The following is an 18,848-nucleotide window of genomic DNA, read 5'->3' on the forward strand; positions in this document are numbered from 1 at the left end:
ATCACAGTGCAATTATGGAAAAGCAGATAGTGAAACAAAGAAAACATACAAACATGTTATGAGTAAACTCGAAACAAAGGTTCAAAGATGATCTCTGAGAAAAAAATTCAGGATATTAAGGAGTATTAGGTGAGTAACCATTGTGTGGGTGAGGGAAGATGATCCGATAGAGTGGGAGAGGTCATCGGAAGTACTACATTCGGTTTGGTTCAATCGGGAAGTTCGATACGGTGTAGCGGTTTTGAAACGAGATTTGAACACATATAAAGGGGGTTTCTGCGAAATAAGTAGTTTGAGTTAAGAATTGAGATCTTCGATTTTTCAGCCACCAAACAACCAGTTTCATTGTTTCATTCTCTTTTAAAATCCTAATTTTTTCAATAACTGGAAGAGATTCTAGAAGAAAAAGTGCATCAGTCATGAGTCATCTCCGCTAAAAAAAACATTAATCTAAAAAATCTTTGATCGGTTTGGCAAACATTACAATTTTATGACTTTACCATCTAGAAAGGATAGTATGAATGCAACGACCCGTCTGTTCAAATATGAAATTTTGTAAAAGAAAACAGAATATTTTGAAGAATATTTATATGGAAAAAAGATAAGATTACATCAAAAACAGACGATAAAGAAATGAAAAAAAAATTTAAACGCACTATTTCTTGATAAGAGCAGCCAACTCGGACTTCTTCTTCTCGATGATATCGTGGTAGATGGTTTGATCGGATTCTGGTTGAGTCTTGATGAATGTCTCAAGTTCAGCAAACAGCTTCCCGAGAGTCACCATAGCCTGAGCCATATCTGGCTTCTCGCCTTCTTTTGGTTTGTAGGTGGCAGCGATCTTGAGGATTCCGTCGATGGCTCCGGAAGAGAGTCCGGCATTGCTCATCTCGGACTTGATTTTCTCTACTGGAAAAGTAACAGTAAAAGTGTGCAGAGGAACATACTCATTTCCCTACATAGACCTACATCTTGATAATGGAAGCCGTCATTCAGAACAACTAAATTCAAAAAAAAACTACTTTACTCACCAGCAGCGGCTGCCATTTTGGTTGAAAATAGTGAGAAATGGAAGAGTGTTCGAGCAGTTAGACTGATGGCAAACGCATGATTCTCTTGCCTTTAAATATAGCAACATTTCTGATTTGTGGTTTGTTTACTCCGTGAGTCATCTTTAAAAAGCAGAAACTTCAAACTGATAAATATGGAAAAGTGACTGTTCGCTGGAAAGTGTGACTGTGATTCTGACAAGTTGACATTCATTTTATTGCTCTTGAACTATTAAAGTTGAGAAGAAATTAATGGGTAGTCACAGTTTTGGAAACATAAAATATTTTATTCCGGTAACATTTTTGAGCTCATCAGACCAGACATTTGTTATTGCATCATCTCAAACATTGAGTTTCAAACGGAAACAAAGAAAAGATTAGCTGCGAACAAGATTTATAACTACGCAGGAAATTCTCATCGAACTTCTGGTCCAAGACAACCCCTTCTCGTTGCAAAAAATAAGAACCCTGAATATGATGTGACAGGCAAACATACCAAATTAATACCAGGAAATTTTTTTTTTGTTTGATTAAAATTGAATAATTTGAATCAAATCAAATGGGCCACACATGCAGTTGGTAGACTCGATTATTTGAACTCATTTTTATTAGGAATTGAGGTAGACTATTCTGACGCCACACCCTTTTCCTGAAGTCAATAACACCATAATTTTAGAAAGAATTTAATATTTTTGAAGAAAACAACCTATAAAATCTTGATTACTCAAACCAAAACACCTATATCCGTGTCCTACTATTTTGCTCTTAAATAAATACATTTCATTTTATAAAATCTAATGTCAAATTATTCCTGTCCTATTCTACTTTTGTTTGTCACCACACGTCGTAATCCACTTCTCAGTACATCACAGTAAGAGTTAGTTGGAAAGACACAAAAAGTCACAATCTCCTTGGCATGGGAAACCTGTTTTTTACATTCTGATTTGTTTTGTCTAATTGGAAAAAAATCCTGAGAAATTTACATCACTTGTGGTCTTGTCGTTTCGAAAACACAAAAGCTCTCGTCACTCAAAAAAATGAACTCGTCTCACTCGATATGGAATGAGAACCCAGTTGTTTATCTTACTATCAAACGATATTATTCTGCAATTGCCACTGTAATCTATCCATTTGCTCATTATTGTGTTTTGACCAAGTCTCCGAAAAATTTCGGGTTATTGAAATGGGTCATTTACTTACATTGCTTTTGGTGAGTTGTAATACAGTACCGGACAAAAAGGTATCAACTTTGGCTGATTTCAGTGGAAAATGAAAGTGTGCCATAGTAATTCTGATTGTCACATCAAGAAAACTTAATGGATCATACAGATCAAGAGTAGAACTTCATTATTGTAGTTGACAACTTTTTCGTACGGACACTCCTTAGCAAGTCACATATCGACAAAGTAATTTCTCCCTCAAATCGACCAATTTCAGTGCAAATTAGTGCGATTTTTAAGCTGTCATCTTAAAATGACCCTAACTCTCTAGGGAGCGTCCGTAGAAAAAAGTTGTACACTGCAAAAATAGAGCTCCACGTTCAATCTATGTGATTCATTAAAAATGTTTATGGTGTGACATTTAGAATTACTATGGCACACTCTCAAAGTTGGTTATTTTCAACTGAAAACATCCAAAGTTGATACCTTTTTGTCCGGTACTATATCTACTTTTTAAAGAAAAGGTCTTGTCAGAAAAACATTGCATTATCTTTATTTAAGTTGTCATAAGAAGAAGAGTAGCTTAGTAGATTTTTGTCAAATTCAATTAGTTTGTGAGTTTTCAAGAGAAAACAAAAAAGTAATAAAAGACAGAACACATAAGTAATGGACATTAGTCATAACTTATTGTTAACCTCTATTTGAGCTATTCATTTTCAAGGATTACTGTGGAATGGCTCTCCAATGCATTCCTCATCGACATCATAGATTTTCAACCCTCAGTAATGATTAGAGTTGATGGTTATTTGAACAAGATTTTTGATGCAGTATTTTTATATAAAGTTTATATTTTCATTGAAGCCAGTAAGTTAATTTTTCGAACAGAATATTTGTAAAATGTACACTTTCAGTCTCCTCTACATCCGCCCTTATCCTTTTTACTAGTCGTCTTCTGATGATTGTCAATATGTACCGATCATTCATATCCTGTCGAAGAATTACTTGTGAAGCTTTTATCTATCTAGTAGTAATGACGTTTGGACTTTGGTCAATACCGACTACGATTTGGCAGATTCCTGAACAACAGTCAGCAAAGATGAAGATTATGGAGGTACTTAGATTTTGAGTGTGTCCTTAGAAGACTTTAATTTATTTTATTTCCAGAGTGACCTATTTTATCCTGATTGCCTTTGGAGTCCAACATCCATCGCAGTTAGTGGAACTGATTCCGAGAGTGAAGATATATTCTCAATTATCACATTAGTTAATTGGGTGTCAATTGGAATTGCTATACTTGTTTCTGCTAAAGTTGCATTTCTTATGCTAGCAAAAAGAATGGTTAATGAATCAGAAGCCACAAAAAAGATGCACAAAAAGTTCAACCAACGGACTATATTTCAAGCATTACTATATCTTTCGTTTGCATGTATTCCATTTTCCGTATTATACATCACTATTCTTTTTAACGTTCGTATTCCTGGACTCACTTATTTCATTGACTTTTTCTCTGAAAACCACCCTACCGCATGTGCAGTTTCCTTGTTTTTATATTATGACCCTTACCAAAATTATCTTTTGGAAACTGTACGCTGGAAGAAGAGAGTGCATCCAGATAAACAGTCAACGATGATGGGAGATAAGTCTACATTCGTTATTTTAAGGAACTGATACACTTTTTTCTGTAAGTTTCTTAATATGTTAAATAAACTTTTTTATGGTTATTTGAACTTTATTTGAACATTGATTCTCTGTCCACGCTACCACTATATTTCCATGTGTTTAACATGTAAAACCTTTTGACCACGAAGTTCAACCGCCTGACAGAAACACATTTCTGTTCCCAAACTTCCGAATTCTGAAAGTCAGTAGCCCTCACTCCAACTCTTCTGTCCAAAATGTTTCCTGCACAATCCCCAAAGTTCGAATTACTATGTGCTGCTATGCTAGGAGCTGGACAGCTATTCATGAATACCGCATTTGACGCAGAAGCTTTTATTCTGGAGTCGGTTATTCATTCGGTGCATGAAAGGGATCCCGAGAGGATCGATCAGTATGCGGGCTATTATGGGTAAGGGGAAAATCAAAATAAGATCTAAAAGTGATGTTTATAGGCAATCAGTGATTTACGGGTCTTTTATGATTTCTTGCCTATTCACACCATCGCTTTTGAATGTTTGGACTCCGAAAACTCTCCTCGTCATCTCTTCGTTTTGCTTCGCCGCATTCCCGTTTGGGTTCCTTTTCATCAATTCCTATTATCACTATTTTTCCACGGTAGTACTCGGAATTGGTAAAGCATGTGAGTGGAAGTTTTTCATTAGAACTATCGAAAATAATTCATAATAAATTCAGTTTTCAATTTGGGATGCACCACTTATCTGACATCTCACTCAACGAGAAAATCAATCGAATCGAACGTTTCATTACAATGGGCGATTGGGTGTGGAAGTTTGATAGTCGGATCGATGATACTGGGAACAATGACATGGTTCAGTGGGGATGCTCGAAAAGAGATATTGATGAATGTGACGGAGGTGGTGCTCAAATCGGATACAAGAGAATTCAGTGATCTGGAAATGCAAGTGAAAATTTTTTACCAGATGATTTATATTTAAATTTCAGTCGTCTTCTATCCCTGGTGCTCATTGTAGTCTCCATTCTAGCCGTCATAATTGTCTGTTTTTTACCATCCAAAGACGTTGAGAACTGCATTGAAAGCTCTGTGAAAAACGGAAGTTTCAAAAAAGATTTGAGTGAGTTCTTCCTCCATACCCATCTCTGAAACTTCAACTATTCACAGAACTAACTTTCACAACATCAATCTCTCTGAAAATGCTCCAAATCGTTCCCCTCTGTATGCTTTGTGGATTCAATGCATCTTTCCTAATGTCCATCATCCCCACTTCAATGCATTTTAACAAAAACAACGCGAAGATGTTGTATATCCCAGCTATATACAGTTTGGGAGCAGGCACTGGAGAGGTTTTGAGTGAGTCAATCTATTGGGGGTTAGACTTTCTGAAAGTATCTATATTTTCAGTGGGATTCATAATCGCGGAGTCAAGCCGACGAATCAAAGGTTTTGGACTAAAACCAACTATGGTGATTGGTACAGTCACTTTGAGTATTTATTGTGTTCTGATACACGCTTCAACTCCGTTTGAAGCACCGATGAAACCAACTTCAGAGGAACCAATGCTATTTTATCAATCGTAGGTCCAAGTCAAAAATGTGTAATCATGACATTCATCAACTTCTTCAGATACCCTTTGATATACTTGATTGCTCTTATCTGCGGAATTTCCGATTGTTGTTTTAACGGAGTCCGATCAGTAATCTGTGCTCTCGTAATGCCTTCCCGACGTGCTCAATCCTTCTCAGTCTCCAGAATGTACCAAGCAGCTGCGTGTGTCATCATATTCTTTTTCAGTCCCATCATTCCACTTTATGTTTACACATGTGGACTGCCTGTTCTGGCAGTCTTTTCGACGTTCGTCTTCTTCAAAATTGTGGATTCAACTAACAGAATGGAGAGGAAGTTGACGAGTCAGACATGGCTGGAGCAGGATCAGAAGAGCACAGTGGAAAAGTGAGAGGATCAGAAGTTATGAAGTATAATTATGTGATATCGAAAAAGTTAATTGTTTCACATTGAAATAAATACGAACACTTTACGTGCTTCTATGATTATTGAAGCTACATTATTTGAGCAGAATGATTACATCATCTCAAAATTCAATTGCATTGAAGACATCTGATTTCTCATAATTGTCACATTTTGAGAACTTGTCAAACCTCCGAGTTCCGGAATCCTATTTGTATAAATCGTCATTTCTCTGATACCACCTGAGCTATTCACTTACTATTTCGTTAATGTTTTTTTCAGTTCTCTAGTCTGTTCTCTCACCGGAAACCAATTTTCCCATATTGTTCATTCTTTTCTGACTTTGAATCACCGGCCTCGCCGTTCCCTATGACATATATTAACTTGAGGAACTCTGGCTTCCTGGAGTTTTCCCACAAACTTCCGAGGAATATGAGCACAGTCGTCTATTCTAAGTCGATTTGGAATGAGAATCCAATTTTTTATTTCATTTTTAAACGAGCCTATTTTGTTATGATCACGCCTTTATACTCTTTAGCTCATTACTGTGTACTACGGAGATCTCCAAAGAATTTTGAATCGTTGAAGTGGTTTCTTTACTTTCATGTTTTCTGGTGAGAAGTTTGAGTCATTGAAAAATTCTGAACTTTTTTTGTGATTTCAGTACTACGATCGAATGGTTCTGTGCATGGTTTCTTATAGATATTTATGATTTTGAGCCATCAATAGTCTTGAGAATTGATGGAGTTTTAAGATATTTTGTGGATTCAGTTTTGCTGTTTCGAGTGTTTTCAGTGGTGGAAGATGGTAGGTTTTTGGTTTTTTCTGATTTCGGAAAGCCACAACAGAACTAATTTTCTTCAAATTTCCGGTCTGTTGTCGTCTCAAGAATCCTAAAATCTGTATATAATCTGTTTTCCAGTATCCTCTATATCTGCTCTGTTCTTGTTCTGCAATCGTCTCATTATCATCGTTAATATGGCTCGCCGTCAGAAATCTGTCCTCCGCCAATTTTCTGAACTCCTTCTGTATTCTTTTGCTTTTGTTTTCTGTTTGTGGTCACTCCCATTCACTTTAAGTGCCGTTCCTGAAAATCAACAACTTGCTAAAAAGATCATTATTGAGGTGAGAAGCAATTATAAGATTTCGGTGCAATATTACCAATTTCAGACATTTCAGACGGAACAATATTATCCGGATTGTCCAATGGAACCTAATGCTGTTGTTGTCAGCAGTCCGGTGACGGAGTCTGAAAATTTCGCAGCGGAAATTGAAATTGCCAGTTGGGTAGTAATTGGATTGGCAATAATAGTGTCGGCCAAAATATCTTATAGTTTCCTGGAACGGAGAACAAAAAATAATATGTCGGAAGTAACAAAAAAAATGAACAAGAAATTTAGTCAGAGAACAGTTTTTCAGGTTAGTCCAGAAGAGACCTTCTTTTCAATAAAGGAAATTGTTTCAGGCCTTGATCTACGTTACGTTTGCTGCAGTTCCTTACACAATTCTCTACTTATCAATCCTCTTTCGAATCAGAATTTATGAATTAGCTTACCTCATAGACTTTTTTTCTGAAAACCACCCAACTGCTTGTATCGTATCAATTTTTCTCTTTTATGACCCTCATCAGCAATTTCTGTTGAAAATTCTGAAATTCCGTTTCGCCAAGAAAAATGCGTCAAAGCTGTCTTCAGAATTTTCTGGTCAAGACAGAACTACCATTACCAAAATTTAATTATGATACCCGGTTGAAAAACATAATAAAGCATTTCGAATTAATAAAAAATTACAAATTCAATTTCTTTCCGATTTCAGCAGCATTTCTCGTTCCTTCTGTCATTTTTCTCTCCATTTTCTGAGTTCTTTTTGCAATTGAAAAGAACAAAACAGCAGCGATTATGGATAGAACTGGGAGGCCAATGGTGTAAATGTAGAGAGGTGTGATGGGTGATAAGAAGAATAGGATGCAGGATGCGAGGGCCTGGAAAACATATTTGGAAACAAATACGGATTAATATGTTTTTGAACAAAAGTTCATCTTTGAATACATCCGCTCAGTTTACTGGATTTCTTTCCCAATCTCGCAAAAATTACCTCTACCGGTCTGATAATTATAGTACCGGTACAGTAAGATATACAATTTTCCAAGGTAAGTTATGTATAAACCATACAGAACAAAGATAGAGCTTCATTTTTGTAGTTGACAACTTTTTTGTACGAGCACTCTCTAGAGAGTTATGGTCATTTTAAGAGGACAGCTCAAAAATCGCACTATTTTGCATTGAAAGGGGACTATTTGAGGGAGAAATTACTTTACCGATACGTAAATTGCTAGGGATTGCTTGTACAGAAAAGTTATACCGTAACGCCCTCTCAAAGTTAGTAATTTTCCACTGAAAAAGGCCAAATTGAACATCTTACTGCACGGTACTGTAGCTCAGGCATACGAGAAACATATGGTTTAAAACAATTTACCTGGAAAAACTTCGACACGGAAAATGCTTGAGATCTTCTCTTTGGCATTGCCAACGCGCATATCACTGATCTCACACTGTTGATACAACAATCTCCGATTCCACAAATCAATCCGATGATCAATGCTAATAGATATCTGAAAACTGTATTCCATGAAACTAATACGTACACACGAATGATGAAATATAATACTCACGAATGATGGAACAAAATAGGTTCTTTGTGAGTGGGTCTCATCGGTGCTTCTGTAACCGTTGACAGATGAATAAGAGCACAGTAGATCAAAACACAGACGGCGCCAATCGTCATTGTTGGCTTTTGACCGAAATTTTTGATGCGTTTACTGAGAAATGAAATGAGGATTCCCACTGAAATTTATTTGTATTTTTTCAATTTCAGATCACTTGCAGACTCACTCAAAACCTCTCCTGCTCCAACAGCAAAACTGTACACTGCAGCGAGGTAGATCAGATTGGAGTTGTGGGTAGTGAAACTCATAGCTGTTGGGAAAATAGAGAGCCAGAAGGAGGTGTTGAGGCCACACAGAGAGAATAGAGGAATGAGTTGAACCATTTTAGAGGAGACCATAGTGGAGCAGGTGAGTTCTAGAAAAGAAGATAATCTTCTACTGAAAAATTGGAAGGACTAACTGAAGGCACTCATGAAACTTTCTTTTTTCTCTGTGCTACTCTCGATACAATCTTCCACATCTTTCGAAGGCATGAGGAAGAAAGTGACAATTCCGATGACTGAGATTCCTGTGAAAGCAGTGAAAAGGAGACTTCTGAAAATAAAACATCAGAAGAGCCTATCTAGATTTGAACTACATTTCCATTTCACTGAAGCGTCTTTCCATTTTATGAGGTTCACTAGTTGTGTTTAGAGCTTCCAATACCATATCGGTCTGATCGGAACTCAGCTTCGTAATAACTGCCATTATACAAGATCCGAGGATCATACTGTAACCGATCGGCTTGTAAATTAAACAGGATCAGAACTCACCAGCAACATCCCACCGACCAGGAAAGTGATACATTCGATTCTATTGTGTTCCTAGTAGAGTGAGAAGTCAAGTAGCCGCCTTGTCCTTGGTAAAATACTGGAAAGGGGGAATTTCACAAATAATCCAAACATAGCAAATCTTACAGGCGAACCCGATTCCTAGTAATGCAGAAGAGAGGTAGTAATAATAAGAGTTGGTAAATAGGAATCCTAATGGGAAGGCTGTGAAGAAGATTGCAGAGATGACCAAGTTGATTTTAGGAGTGCTGACTGCCAGGATGGACGGAGAAAACAGACAACCAACCATGTAAAACGCGTATATTACAGCTTGGCTGAAATTATTATGCTCATCCGACCAGTTCACCACCCATACTCACCCATAGTATCCTGCATATGAACTAATTCTCTCTGGTTCTCTCTCATGAATCGAATGTATCACTGATTCCAGAATAAAAGATTCTGAATCGAATCCAGTCATGATACATAACTGACCGAATCCCAGTAGTGCTGCACACAAAAGTTCGAATCTTCGTTGGTTCATGACGTACTTCTATTCGAGTAATATCAGTCAGTTCGACACAAAGAAGAGAGAGAAATTGAAAGCGGTGACAATAGGTTGTAAGCGACATTTATAGTCAAGAGGTTTGCATAATCCGATTGAACAAGTTCAAACTATCCGAATTCTCAATGGAGTGCGCAATTTTTACAGAGCAGATTATGCGTGTATTCAGTAATTGTTTCCATAAGTTTCAAATTCGGATATGCTCGAAGATGTTCTTATCAAAAGACTCATAAAACATAAGGCATATTCTGGCTTGTTCACTCATTCATTTCTCTATTTCCAATTGTTGAAATGAGCAAAAAATTGAATAACATCAAATATGACAGAAAAATGAAACATTAGGCTTCAAGAAAGAGCTTTTCATTACAAGATATTCTTCTTGGTAAGAAAAGTAGTTGTTAAAAATGTGAACATCCAGTGTACAGTTTGATATCATCTCACTTCGATGTTTTTTGTTCATAATATGTCGACACGGAACAATTAAATTGATGATAAAGACATTTCACAGCACATGAAAACAAACTTCAAAATTCATAACTTCCTCAATACAAATAACTGTCATAGTCGCAGCTCAAATGAGTATTCAAAGAATAAAAATTATGTCTTCAATTTTATTTAATTCGTATGCTCCATTACCCGATATGAGCAACATTCCTTAAATTATTTCATAAATTCAGTGTCTTTCCAACTTCCGCGGCATTTCTCGTTCCTTCGGTCATTTTTCTCTCCATTGTCTGAGTTCTTTTAGCAATCGAAAAGAACAAAACGGTAGCAATGAGAGACAATACTGGAAGTCCAATGGTGTAAATGTAGAGAGGTACGATAGGAGATAAGAAGAATAGGATGCATGAAGCAAGGGCCTGAAAAAAAAACGTTGAAATGTTCATATTTCAATCGAGGCTACCTGGAAAGCTTTTGATACAGAAAACGCTTGAGATCTCCTTTTTGGCATAGCTAATGCACAGATGACTGATCTTACACTGTTGATACAACAGTCACCTGCTCCGCCGATAAATCCAATAATCAGAACGAATAGATATCTGAAATCAATTTAATTGTAGATGAATGAGATCACAATTACTTACGAATGATGGAAGAGGATCGGCTCATCACTTGTTGGTCTAATTGGTGCATCCATTGCAGTTGACAGATGAATAAGAGCACAGTAGATCAAAACACACACGGCGCCAATCGTCATTGTTGGCTTTTGTCCAAAATTTTTGATGCGTTTACTGAGAAATGAGATGAGGATTCCCACTGGAATCGAATTATTTAGTTTTTCTAACACTGAAATTTCCAACTCACTAATAATCTCTCCTGACCCAATAGCAAAACTGTAGAGAGCCGGAAGGTAAATCATGTGAGAATTGTGGGTTGTGAAGTTCAAAGATGTAGGGAAAACGGAAATCCACAGTGAGGTATTGAAGCCACACAGAATAAAAAGAGGAATCAGTTGAACCATTTTTGGGTTTACGACCGTTGAGCAAGTGAGTTCTGGAAAGTTAATGTTGGAGTTTGACCTTCAATAAAGTGTGCTCACTGAATGCCTCCATGAAAGTCTCCTTCTTTCCAGTGCTACTTTCAATACAATCTTCTACATCTCTCGATGGGAGAAGAAAGAATATAACAATTCCGGTTAATGAGATTCCAGTAAAAGCAGTGAAAATGAGGCTTCTGAAAAAAAAATTCATCAATATGAGTTCCCAGTTTCAATCTACATTTCAGTGTTGCTGAATTGCCTCTCCGTGTTGTGAGATACATTGGTAGTATTCAGAACATCCAAGATTAGTTCTGTTCCATCGGCACTATATTTGGTGATGCCTGCTATGATAGCAGAGCCGAGAATCATACTACAAAACTTATTCGGGTGAAAAACCAACAGTTGAGCTTACCAGAAACATGTCAGAGACCACGATAAAGAGACGTTGGACTCAATGGTATTTCTGGTAGAGTGAGATGTCAGATAACCTCCTTGCCCTTGGTAGTATACTGGAAATAGAAATTTACTGATTTTGAGATGCTCTCGATGCAACCTACAAGCCAGTCCAACTCCTAATAGTGCTGATGAAAAATAATAATAATAAGAATTGGTGAACAGGAATCCTAAAGGGAAGGCTGTGAAGAAGATCGCTCCGAAAACCAAGCTGGTTTTCGGGGTGCTCACTGTTATGATAGATGGAGAAATAAGACATGCCAACATGTAGAACACATAGATTACGGCTTGGCTGAAATTTATTTTTTTAGAGAACATAACATCAACTGACCTATAACTCACCCATAGTATCCCGCATAAGAACTGATTCTCTCCGGTTCTCTCTCATAAATCGAATGAATGACAGTCTCCAGAATAAAACTTTCCGTATCGAACCCAGTCATCACACATAACTGGCCCATTCCTAGCAGGAATGCACATAAGAATTCATAGCTTCGTTGATTCATCACTTATTTCCAGAAAATTTGAAAAAGAACAAAGAAATTGGAAATGTTGGCCATTGGTTTTCAGCGGCATTTATAGTAAAGTGGTTTGCATAATCTAGCTGAATCAGTTCAAAGGATCAACAATTTCAGCTGATGATATTGTCTTTCTTTGCGCTGTATTACGCAATTTTACAGAAATCACAGTATGATCAGTTTTTGTCATCATTTTTGTTCTGAGGAAGACTTTGACTTTTTGGTAACAATGACTGGTCGAATAGTGTGAGTAGTAATTTATCTGCAAATAATTTATCTATCAATTATGTTTCGGTAGTATTAGTGACATCTCTATGAACAGACTCCGTATAGATAGAAATTAAACTGAATATTACTTTTCTGTGATAATCGTATTCTTGATTTAATCTACCATGCAGCTAAGTTGTCAAGGCTAAGTTTGATTTTTGAATCGCATCCTTGTCATCTCTTACAACTTCTACATCCTAACCTTTTTAAGCCGTAGACTTTCCGAATCAATAAAACAGAGTTCAGTTTTTCATGATTTGTGACAGTCCAATAGGTCACCCCTACAGGATTCAAAATATTTTTAATTTGCATAATCTATTCTCATGTTTTTTTAAGTACACGAGTTCACAGATGCAAAAAAGTCATCATTCGTTAAAGTATTTATTTACTTTCAAAATTGGATTCGTTGAAAGAAATGCACAACAATTTCAATAAATTCTATAAAATGAGTAGAATTATATTTTCTGCATTGCTTCAAGCTCTTTAGCAATCCTTCGCTTTTCAGATTCTCCCAGTTCTTGTGTCAATTTTCGCTCCATTACTTGCGTCTGACCTGCTTGACGGAAGAAGAAAATTCCCGCGAGTAAGCAGAGGATTGGGATTCCGAAGACATAATGATAGAGGTTGAGGAATGGAGAGATGAAGAAAATCACACAAGAACCGAGTGACTGGAAATTAAGAATTGAAAACGACTTGAGAGTTCCAGTCATCTTAATTACCTGATAAATTTTAGACACGGAGAAAGCCTGTGCTCTTCTTTTCGGCATTGCCAATGCACATATCACCGATCTAACACTGCACAAGCAACAATCTGACATTCCTCCAATCATAGCTACTAGGAATACGGTAACTCGGCTGAAATCAAATTGTGTTATTGTCGACACGCATATCATCAACCTACTTTGGCTGAAACAGCAATGGATCTTCGTGACTTGGAGTGACAGTTGCATTGAATGGAGTGGAGAGAAGAGCCACAAAACAGAATATAGTTGTGAGCACACATCCAATGAGCATTGTTGGTTTCAAACCGAAATCTTTGATACGCTTGCTCAGTGTGGAGATGATGAGGCCCACTGAAATGCTCAAATTTTCCAGAATCTCAAAGTGAAAACAACTCACTAATCGTTTCGCCCACTCCTATTCCAAACCCGTAAATTGCAGGGAGATATATCAATTTTGAGTTATGCATGTTGAAAGTGAGAGTCGTTGGAAAAATGGATAACCAGAAGGAGGTATGAATTCCGGTGAGCAAGAAGGTTGGAGCCAACTTGAACATTTTCGAAGAGGTGAGAGTGTCCGCCATGAGCTCTGAAACGGAAAGGGTGAATTTTTGTGTTGGGGAGAAGAACTCACTCATTCCATCCTTGAAGCTCACAAGTTTCTCACTGGGCTCGATACAATTTGATACGTCTTGCGAGGGTAACAACATAAATGTGAAAATAGCTAACGATGAAATTGCAGCGAACACGGAAAACAGAAGATAGCTGAAATTTTTTTGATAAACTAGGTCAGGCGAACAACACGGAAGTTTACATTTCGCTGTCTCCAAATCTTCTTTCAATACCATGACCACTGACTGAGGAACCCATGGTAGCGTTCAGGATGTCTAGGATTTCAGGAGCCGCCTCTTGAGTTACAGTTGTGATTATTGCCATGATAATAGAACCAACAATCATGCTGAATGTATTAATTTTTGAAAAGTGAATTCTTTAAAAGTGTCTTTGACTCACCAGCAGCATCCTAGAGACCACGATAGCGAGACATTGGATTCTATAGTTTGACGAGTAGAATGTGAAGTGATATAGCCGCCATTACCAGTGTAGTAGACTGAAAATCCTAAAAGATTGAGGACACTAGCAGAATAATAACTTACATGCAAACCCGATTCCATTCAATGCGGATGAAAAATAATAATAGTAAGAGTTGGTGAACAAGAAGCCTAATGGAAATGATGTAAAGCAAATTGAGGAGATCAGAAGTGTTGTTTTGGCACTGGTAGCATACAGGAAAGAAGGGGAGAAGAGGCAAGCAGTGACATAAGCCAGATAGCAGACGGCTTGGCTGAAAATTGGAACAGTTTGAGTCCCAGACTGAGAAAGTTCCCCAAGTCATCTTACCCATAGTACCCTGCATAGGGACTGATCCTCTCTGGCTCCTTCTCATGAATTGAATGAATCACCGACTCCAGAATAAATGACTGTGAATCGTATCCTGTCATAATGCACAATTGCCCAAATGTGAGCATCATGATGCACAACAACTCGAATCGTCGAGTTGTTGTTCCAGATGAGATGGATGATTTTGGGGTGTCCATTATGCTGAAAATTGAAAATTTTAATGAAAAATGAGTGAGTTTTTTAAGTGAGACCTAAAACTGAACTGTTTGAAATTGGATTTCTGCAAACTTTTTATACTTTCTCGGGTCACTTTGCGTGCAAAAGAGGATTCCCCCGAATTCTCGGATAGACATTATGCAAATTGTTTACGCCGTTGTCTTTGTGTGTATATGATGCAATATGTGCACGGAGGTTATTGACCTAATACCACTTTTCAAAGAATTTCAGTGAATTTTCAGTATTTCAGACAAAAGTGCGATCTGTGAAGTTTCGATCCGATTAGGTCAGTGTCGGGGGAATACCTTTTGGTTTGAAATTCACGTGAAACAGGGTAAACCCGGAATGAAATTTAAGTTGTAACGGAAAAGTTGTAGTTTATGCAATTTCCCATTTTGGTAGACCAGTTTTTGATAGTTTTATGTATTTCAGGCGAACGGTTTTTTAACAGAATCAGTAGAAAAAATTATACGAAACGGAGTCTAAATTACCAAGTAATTTCTATTAAAAAATGAAATTTAAACTTGAAATAGAAGAAACTTTCGATAAAAGGAACGAATTTTCATTTCGCATTTCTGATCACCAGACGTCACGGCTATCAGTTCTCAAATCTGCATATCTCGGAGATTTAGATTTCTTATCATTTTGTCAGTTTCCATCACTTCCGTTCCATTTATTCAACAATCGACCAAGGATCTATTGAAATGGTCTGATTTAGAAGGAGTTTTCTAGGTTTTGAGGAAAAAAATTGTATAGTCATTGAAAATTCTAATCTACAGTGCCAGATTGGATTGCCTAAATATGTTCATTGCTTGAAAATATATATTTGAGTGAAAAAATATGAAAAAAATGTGAAAAAAAACGTTCCACAACTGAATGGAAACTTTAAAAACAAAACATTTTCTTACGATGAATAACTATAATGTTTCATTCATCATTTGCTAACCTCCATTCATTTAAATTCTATTCCATTTCCCCCTTTTGACCGGTCTATTGTATAACTGCCTTGCACACCCATTTTTGCTTCATTTCATTTTTTTCAATAGTAAATTTTCAGTTGAAAATCAGTTTAAAAAAGCAAAATGATGAGATTATCTCTATCGACAATCTTGTTTTTCTGTTATCTGTGGTATAGATCTGACAACTCTCCCACTACAAAAGAGATGAGTAAATTGAACAAATCACATCAGTCCAAAAATGAAGAGCTCCTGTCTTTTCATTTTCTTGTGCTCTCTGCTCCCCGGGATTCTCGGAGCCGCAATTCGAGAGAAGCGTCAATCGAATCAGAAACAGTTCGTTGATGAACTGAACAACGTACGAAAACAACTCGCAGTCGCCGGCAATATTTCGAACATGTGGAAATTGGTTAGTCAAAGATAAAGATAGAATATTCACAATTAATTTTTCCAGGAATGGTCTGATGAACTCGTTGAGAAACTGCACTCCCTGAATGTTGATGACTGCTTGGGCATGGCTCCTGCCTATAACTACCGATTCTTCTACGAAGGAGGTAATCGTGATGCTATGGAGTACGAGAATGGATGGGTTAAATTCTTCGCAGCAAATGCTAATAACAAGGAGGCTCTGAAGAAAGCTCTCGATGAATTGACTCCTCGTACCGCATACTTCCTCGAGAGAATTCATCCGGCTCAATCGAAAGTTGGATGCATTCCACATGACTGTAAATTTGATATCGATATGGCGGATCGTTATCCAGAATACACGTATCATCTCAAGTATAACTACATCTGTCTCATTGGCCCATAGTAAGAAACCCAATGCGATTCTTGAAAATAACTATGGACACTTTTCAGCGGTCAATTCTCCCTAGACGATGGTACTGGGAAGCCGGGTACAAGATGCGGACCATTCGGACAAAACGAGGATGGATTATGCGTAGAAAGCGTCTAGAATCAAAGCACAAATTCGAATGAAACAGACTTCAAATTGAAATTTTTTATTAAAAATGAAATTTAGTTTCCAAGATAATCTTTTGTACAAATATCAATAGCCGGGTGGTAAATATCATTCGGAGCACGAAGTCCCCAGGTGAAATCCAAATGATTGTAGTCGGGTAGATGGTTGTTTTGCTGCAACAAAAAGAGTATGTTTCCCATCGCTATTCTCTTGAACTCACCGTAATAACTGCTGGGTCCAAACGAGTCAACAAGTAGTCGGTGACGTCAATCTTATCAGCCAACCAATCAGCATCACTCCAGTACAAATAGATGTCAGTCCCCTTGATGGCGGTGTAATCATACTCTGGTGGGTTCGCCTGTCCGTACTTCTTCTTGTTCGTCTTGGTTCCCCAATCATAGGCAGGCACTCCTCCATGATGAACCATCTGCATCCAATGGACAATATTTTGGGTTGATGTACCAGCAGGATCATGAGTTGCGTATACTGGAACACGAGTCTGATTCCATTGATCACTTTCTGGTCCGGCAATGAGAAAGAGTACGTTGTCACAGAGATCTGATTCGATCTGGAGACCTCCGCAAATGTCCTTAGCGGCGAGCTTCATCGCCCAATTGTTCGGAAGGAACTCTCCGGCACCGAAGATATCGAACCAACCCTGGAATTCGTTTTCTAAATCTATGAAAACCAGAACTTTTTCACCTACATCAAACTCCAAAGAGAAGTAATTGGCAAAGAAAGCCAGGAATCCCTTGATATGCTTCACTGATCCAATTGGTGCCAAAGCGAAGAACTTCTTGATTTTCTTTGCGAAACTTCCGTCATCCTTCGACAAATGACTGAACATTGTGAGAGTTCCTTGAGAGTGTCCCATGTAATAGACACTCTCTTGTCCAGTGACTTCCAAAACATGATTGATCATAGCGTTCAAGTCATAGGTAGCCATCTCATCCCAACTCCAATCCCAGAATGCAGAGTGTGATGGTTTCAAATCTTTATGCTTCATACTGTACGTGTTACCGCGCATGTTGCCAAGCCACACGTCAAAACCAGCGTCGGCAAAAAGGAATCCTAAAGAAATCGTGGTGTTATCTTCTTCATCCCCAAGGTCATGTAGATACTCACCTGCACTCTGGTCTGGAAGATTCAGAACCCAATCACTTGAGGCACAGAGCAAACCGTGTTGCATGAAGACGACTGGTCTCTTTCCATTTGGCCATGTCACATTTGCTGAAATTCACTTTTTAAAGTTTAAACAAAATTTTGAAAGCTACTTTTTCCAAATGGAATTCTGTGCATCTCCAAAATGTACCCATCATCTGTGGTTACTGTATAAATCATTGCTGGATATCCCCATCGTTCAATAATTTGAGGCTGAAACATATTATATAACAATCAAGTCACAGCAATTTCTAACTTACAGTAGTCATTTTCAGTTCCGGATCACCTTTTCCGACAACATCTCGAACAAGAACCGCCGCCAGAAAAACGGCAAGACGCCACATTTTCCTATTGCCGAATGAGCCGTATCGCTTATCAAAACTGTCATTAAATATGGACACCACGTGTTTGTCATGGTTGAATTTCAATTAAATGAGAGTGATAAGGAGAATGGGGTATCATGGAACAAAAGTTAGGGAAATCAAAATACAGTAGACACTGGGAAAATGTAGGGAAGGTAGTTAGGAGTAAACACTTGAATTCAAACAGATGTTTTGTGGAATCGCATTTAGGTTCAATCAGAGTCGGGTCTTCAGAAAACGTGCTCCATCGAAGATTTTAGTTTCTATCTGTTCCTTGAAAATACGTAACCATACTTGTACCGGGCCGGGCCGATTTCCAAATTTTCGCCGGCTCGGTCGGCCGGATTAAGCGATTTTTTCAGCAGTAATTTTTGAAAAAGGAGTTTTTGGGGCATTTCGAGCTACATATAATTCGAGTAAATTGACAATTTTCAGTAGTTCTACAGTGAATTTAGTGAAAAAAGTACTTGAAAATTATTTTTGGGTTATTAAAACTCAAAAAAAT

At 37.6% G+C, this 18,848-nt stretch overlaps 9 protein-coding genes across 9 annotated transcripts; 4 read left to right on the top strand and 5 right to left on the bottom strand.

Moving 5' to 3' along the window:
• Nucleotides 1-655: 655 nt before the first annotated feature.
• On the bottom strand, nucleotides 656-889 carry GCK72_020088 (uncharacterized protein; the record flags this gene model as incomplete). Its single annotated transcript, XM_003116240.2, has 1 exon — nucleotides 656-889. The coding sequence occupies one exon, from the start codon at nucleotides 887-889 to the stop codon at nucleotides 656-658; it is 234 nt and encodes a 77-aa protein (XP_003116288.2).
• Nucleotides 890-2,086: 1,197 nt separating this feature from the next.
• On the top strand, nucleotides 2,087-3,877 carry GCK72_020089 (uncharacterized protein; the record flags this gene model as incomplete). The annotated part of the gene is made up of 4 exons (XM_003116504.2): nucleotides 2,087-2,259; nucleotides 2,931-3,073; nucleotides 3,121-3,320; nucleotides 3,374-3,877. 4 exons carry the CDS (start codon nucleotides 2,087-2,089, stop codon nucleotides 3,875-3,877), a joined length of 1,020 nt encoding a protein of 339 aa, XP_003116552.2.
• A 227-nt stretch (nucleotides 3,878-4,104) lies between these two features.
• GCK72_020090 (uncharacterized protein) lies at nucleotides 4,105-5,802 on the top strand (the record flags this gene model as incomplete). The annotated part of the gene is made up of 7 exons (XM_053733377.1): nucleotides 4,105-4,277; nucleotides 4,321-4,443; nucleotides 4,562-4,774; nucleotides 4,832-4,962; nucleotides 5,010-5,198; nucleotides 5,250-5,421; nucleotides 5,472-5,802. The coding sequence occupies 7 exons, from the start codon at nucleotides 4,105-4,107 to the stop codon at nucleotides 5,800-5,802; spliced, it is 1,332 nt and encodes a 443-aa protein (XP_053582290.1).
• A 524-nt stretch (nucleotides 5,803-6,326) lies between these two features.
• Nucleotides 6,327-13,647, top strand: GCK72_020091 (uncharacterized protein; the record flags this gene model as incomplete). The annotated part of the gene is made up of 7 exons (XM_053733378.1): nucleotides 6,327-6,427; nucleotides 6,478-6,620; nucleotides 6,736-6,938; nucleotides 6,993-7,232; nucleotides 8,688-8,750; nucleotides 13,076-13,193; nucleotides 13,304-13,647. The coding sequence occupies 7 exons, from the start codon at nucleotides 6,327-6,329 to the stop codon at nucleotides 13,645-13,647; spliced, it is 1,212 nt and encodes a 403-aa protein (XP_053582291.1).
• Nucleotides 7,600-9,831, bottom strand: GCK72_020092 (uncharacterized protein; the record flags this gene model as incomplete). The annotated part of the gene is made up of 9 exons (XM_003116375.2): nucleotides 7,600-7,794; nucleotides 8,289-8,424; nucleotides 8,485-8,656; nucleotides 8,705-8,893; nucleotides 8,939-9,072; nucleotides 9,116-9,247; nucleotides 9,291-9,387; nucleotides 9,435-9,622; nucleotides 9,668-9,831. 9 exons carry the CDS (start codon nucleotides 9,829-9,831, stop codon nucleotides 7,600-7,602), a joined length of 1,407 nt encoding a protein of 468 aa, XP_003116423.2.
• Nucleotides 10,518-12,291, bottom strand: GCK72_020093 (uncharacterized protein; the record flags this gene model as incomplete). The annotated part of the gene is made up of 9 exons (XM_053733379.1): nucleotides 10,518-10,712; nucleotides 10,757-10,892; nucleotides 10,938-11,109; nucleotides 11,158-11,346; nucleotides 11,393-11,526; nucleotides 11,571-11,702; nucleotides 11,745-11,841; nucleotides 11,890-12,077; nucleotides 12,128-12,291. The coding sequence occupies 9 exons, from the start codon at nucleotides 12,289-12,291 to the stop codon at nucleotides 10,518-10,520; spliced, it is 1,407 nt and encodes a 468-aa protein (XP_053582292.1).
• On the bottom strand, nucleotides 13,026-14,884 carry GCK72_020094 (uncharacterized protein; the record flags this gene model as incomplete). Its single annotated transcript, XM_003115878.2, has 9 exons — nucleotides 13,026-13,238; nucleotides 13,290-13,425; nucleotides 13,472-13,643; nucleotides 13,690-13,878; nucleotides 13,924-14,054; nucleotides 14,104-14,247; nucleotides 14,301-14,397; nucleotides 14,444-14,631; nucleotides 14,688-14,884. The coding sequence occupies 9 exons, from the start codon at nucleotides 14,882-14,884 to the stop codon at nucleotides 13,026-13,028; spliced, it is 1,467 nt and encodes a 488-aa protein (XP_003115926.2).
• Nucleotides 14,885-16,100: 1,216 nt separating this feature from the next.
• Nucleotides 16,101-16,814, top strand: GCK72_020095 (uncharacterized protein; the record flags this gene model as incomplete). The annotated part of the gene is made up of 3 exons (XM_003116448.2): nucleotides 16,101-16,268; nucleotides 16,314-16,669; nucleotides 16,718-16,814. 3 exons carry the CDS (start codon nucleotides 16,101-16,103, stop codon nucleotides 16,812-16,814), a joined length of 621 nt encoding a protein of 206 aa, XP_003116496.2.
• Nucleotides 16,815-16,876: 62 nt separating this feature from the next.
• Nucleotides 16,877-18,325, bottom strand: GCK72_020096 (uncharacterized protein; the record flags this gene model as incomplete). Its single annotated transcript, XM_003115981.2, has 6 exons — nucleotides 16,877-16,993; nucleotides 17,041-17,478; nucleotides 17,527-17,891; nucleotides 17,946-18,050; nucleotides 18,095-18,194; nucleotides 18,242-18,325. The coding sequence occupies 6 exons, from the start codon at nucleotides 18,323-18,325 to the stop codon at nucleotides 16,877-16,879; spliced, it is 1,209 nt and encodes a 402-aa protein (XP_003116029.2).
• Nucleotides 18,326-18,848: the final 523 nt, after the last annotated feature.

The sequence above is a fragment of the Caenorhabditis remanei genome, chromosome V (assembly GCF_010183535.1).
Source record: "Caenorhabditis remanei strain PX506 chromosome V, whole genome shotgun sequence".
NCBI lineage: Eukaryota > Metazoa > Nematoda > Chromadorea > Rhabditida > Rhabditidae > Caenorhabditis > Caenorhabditis remanei.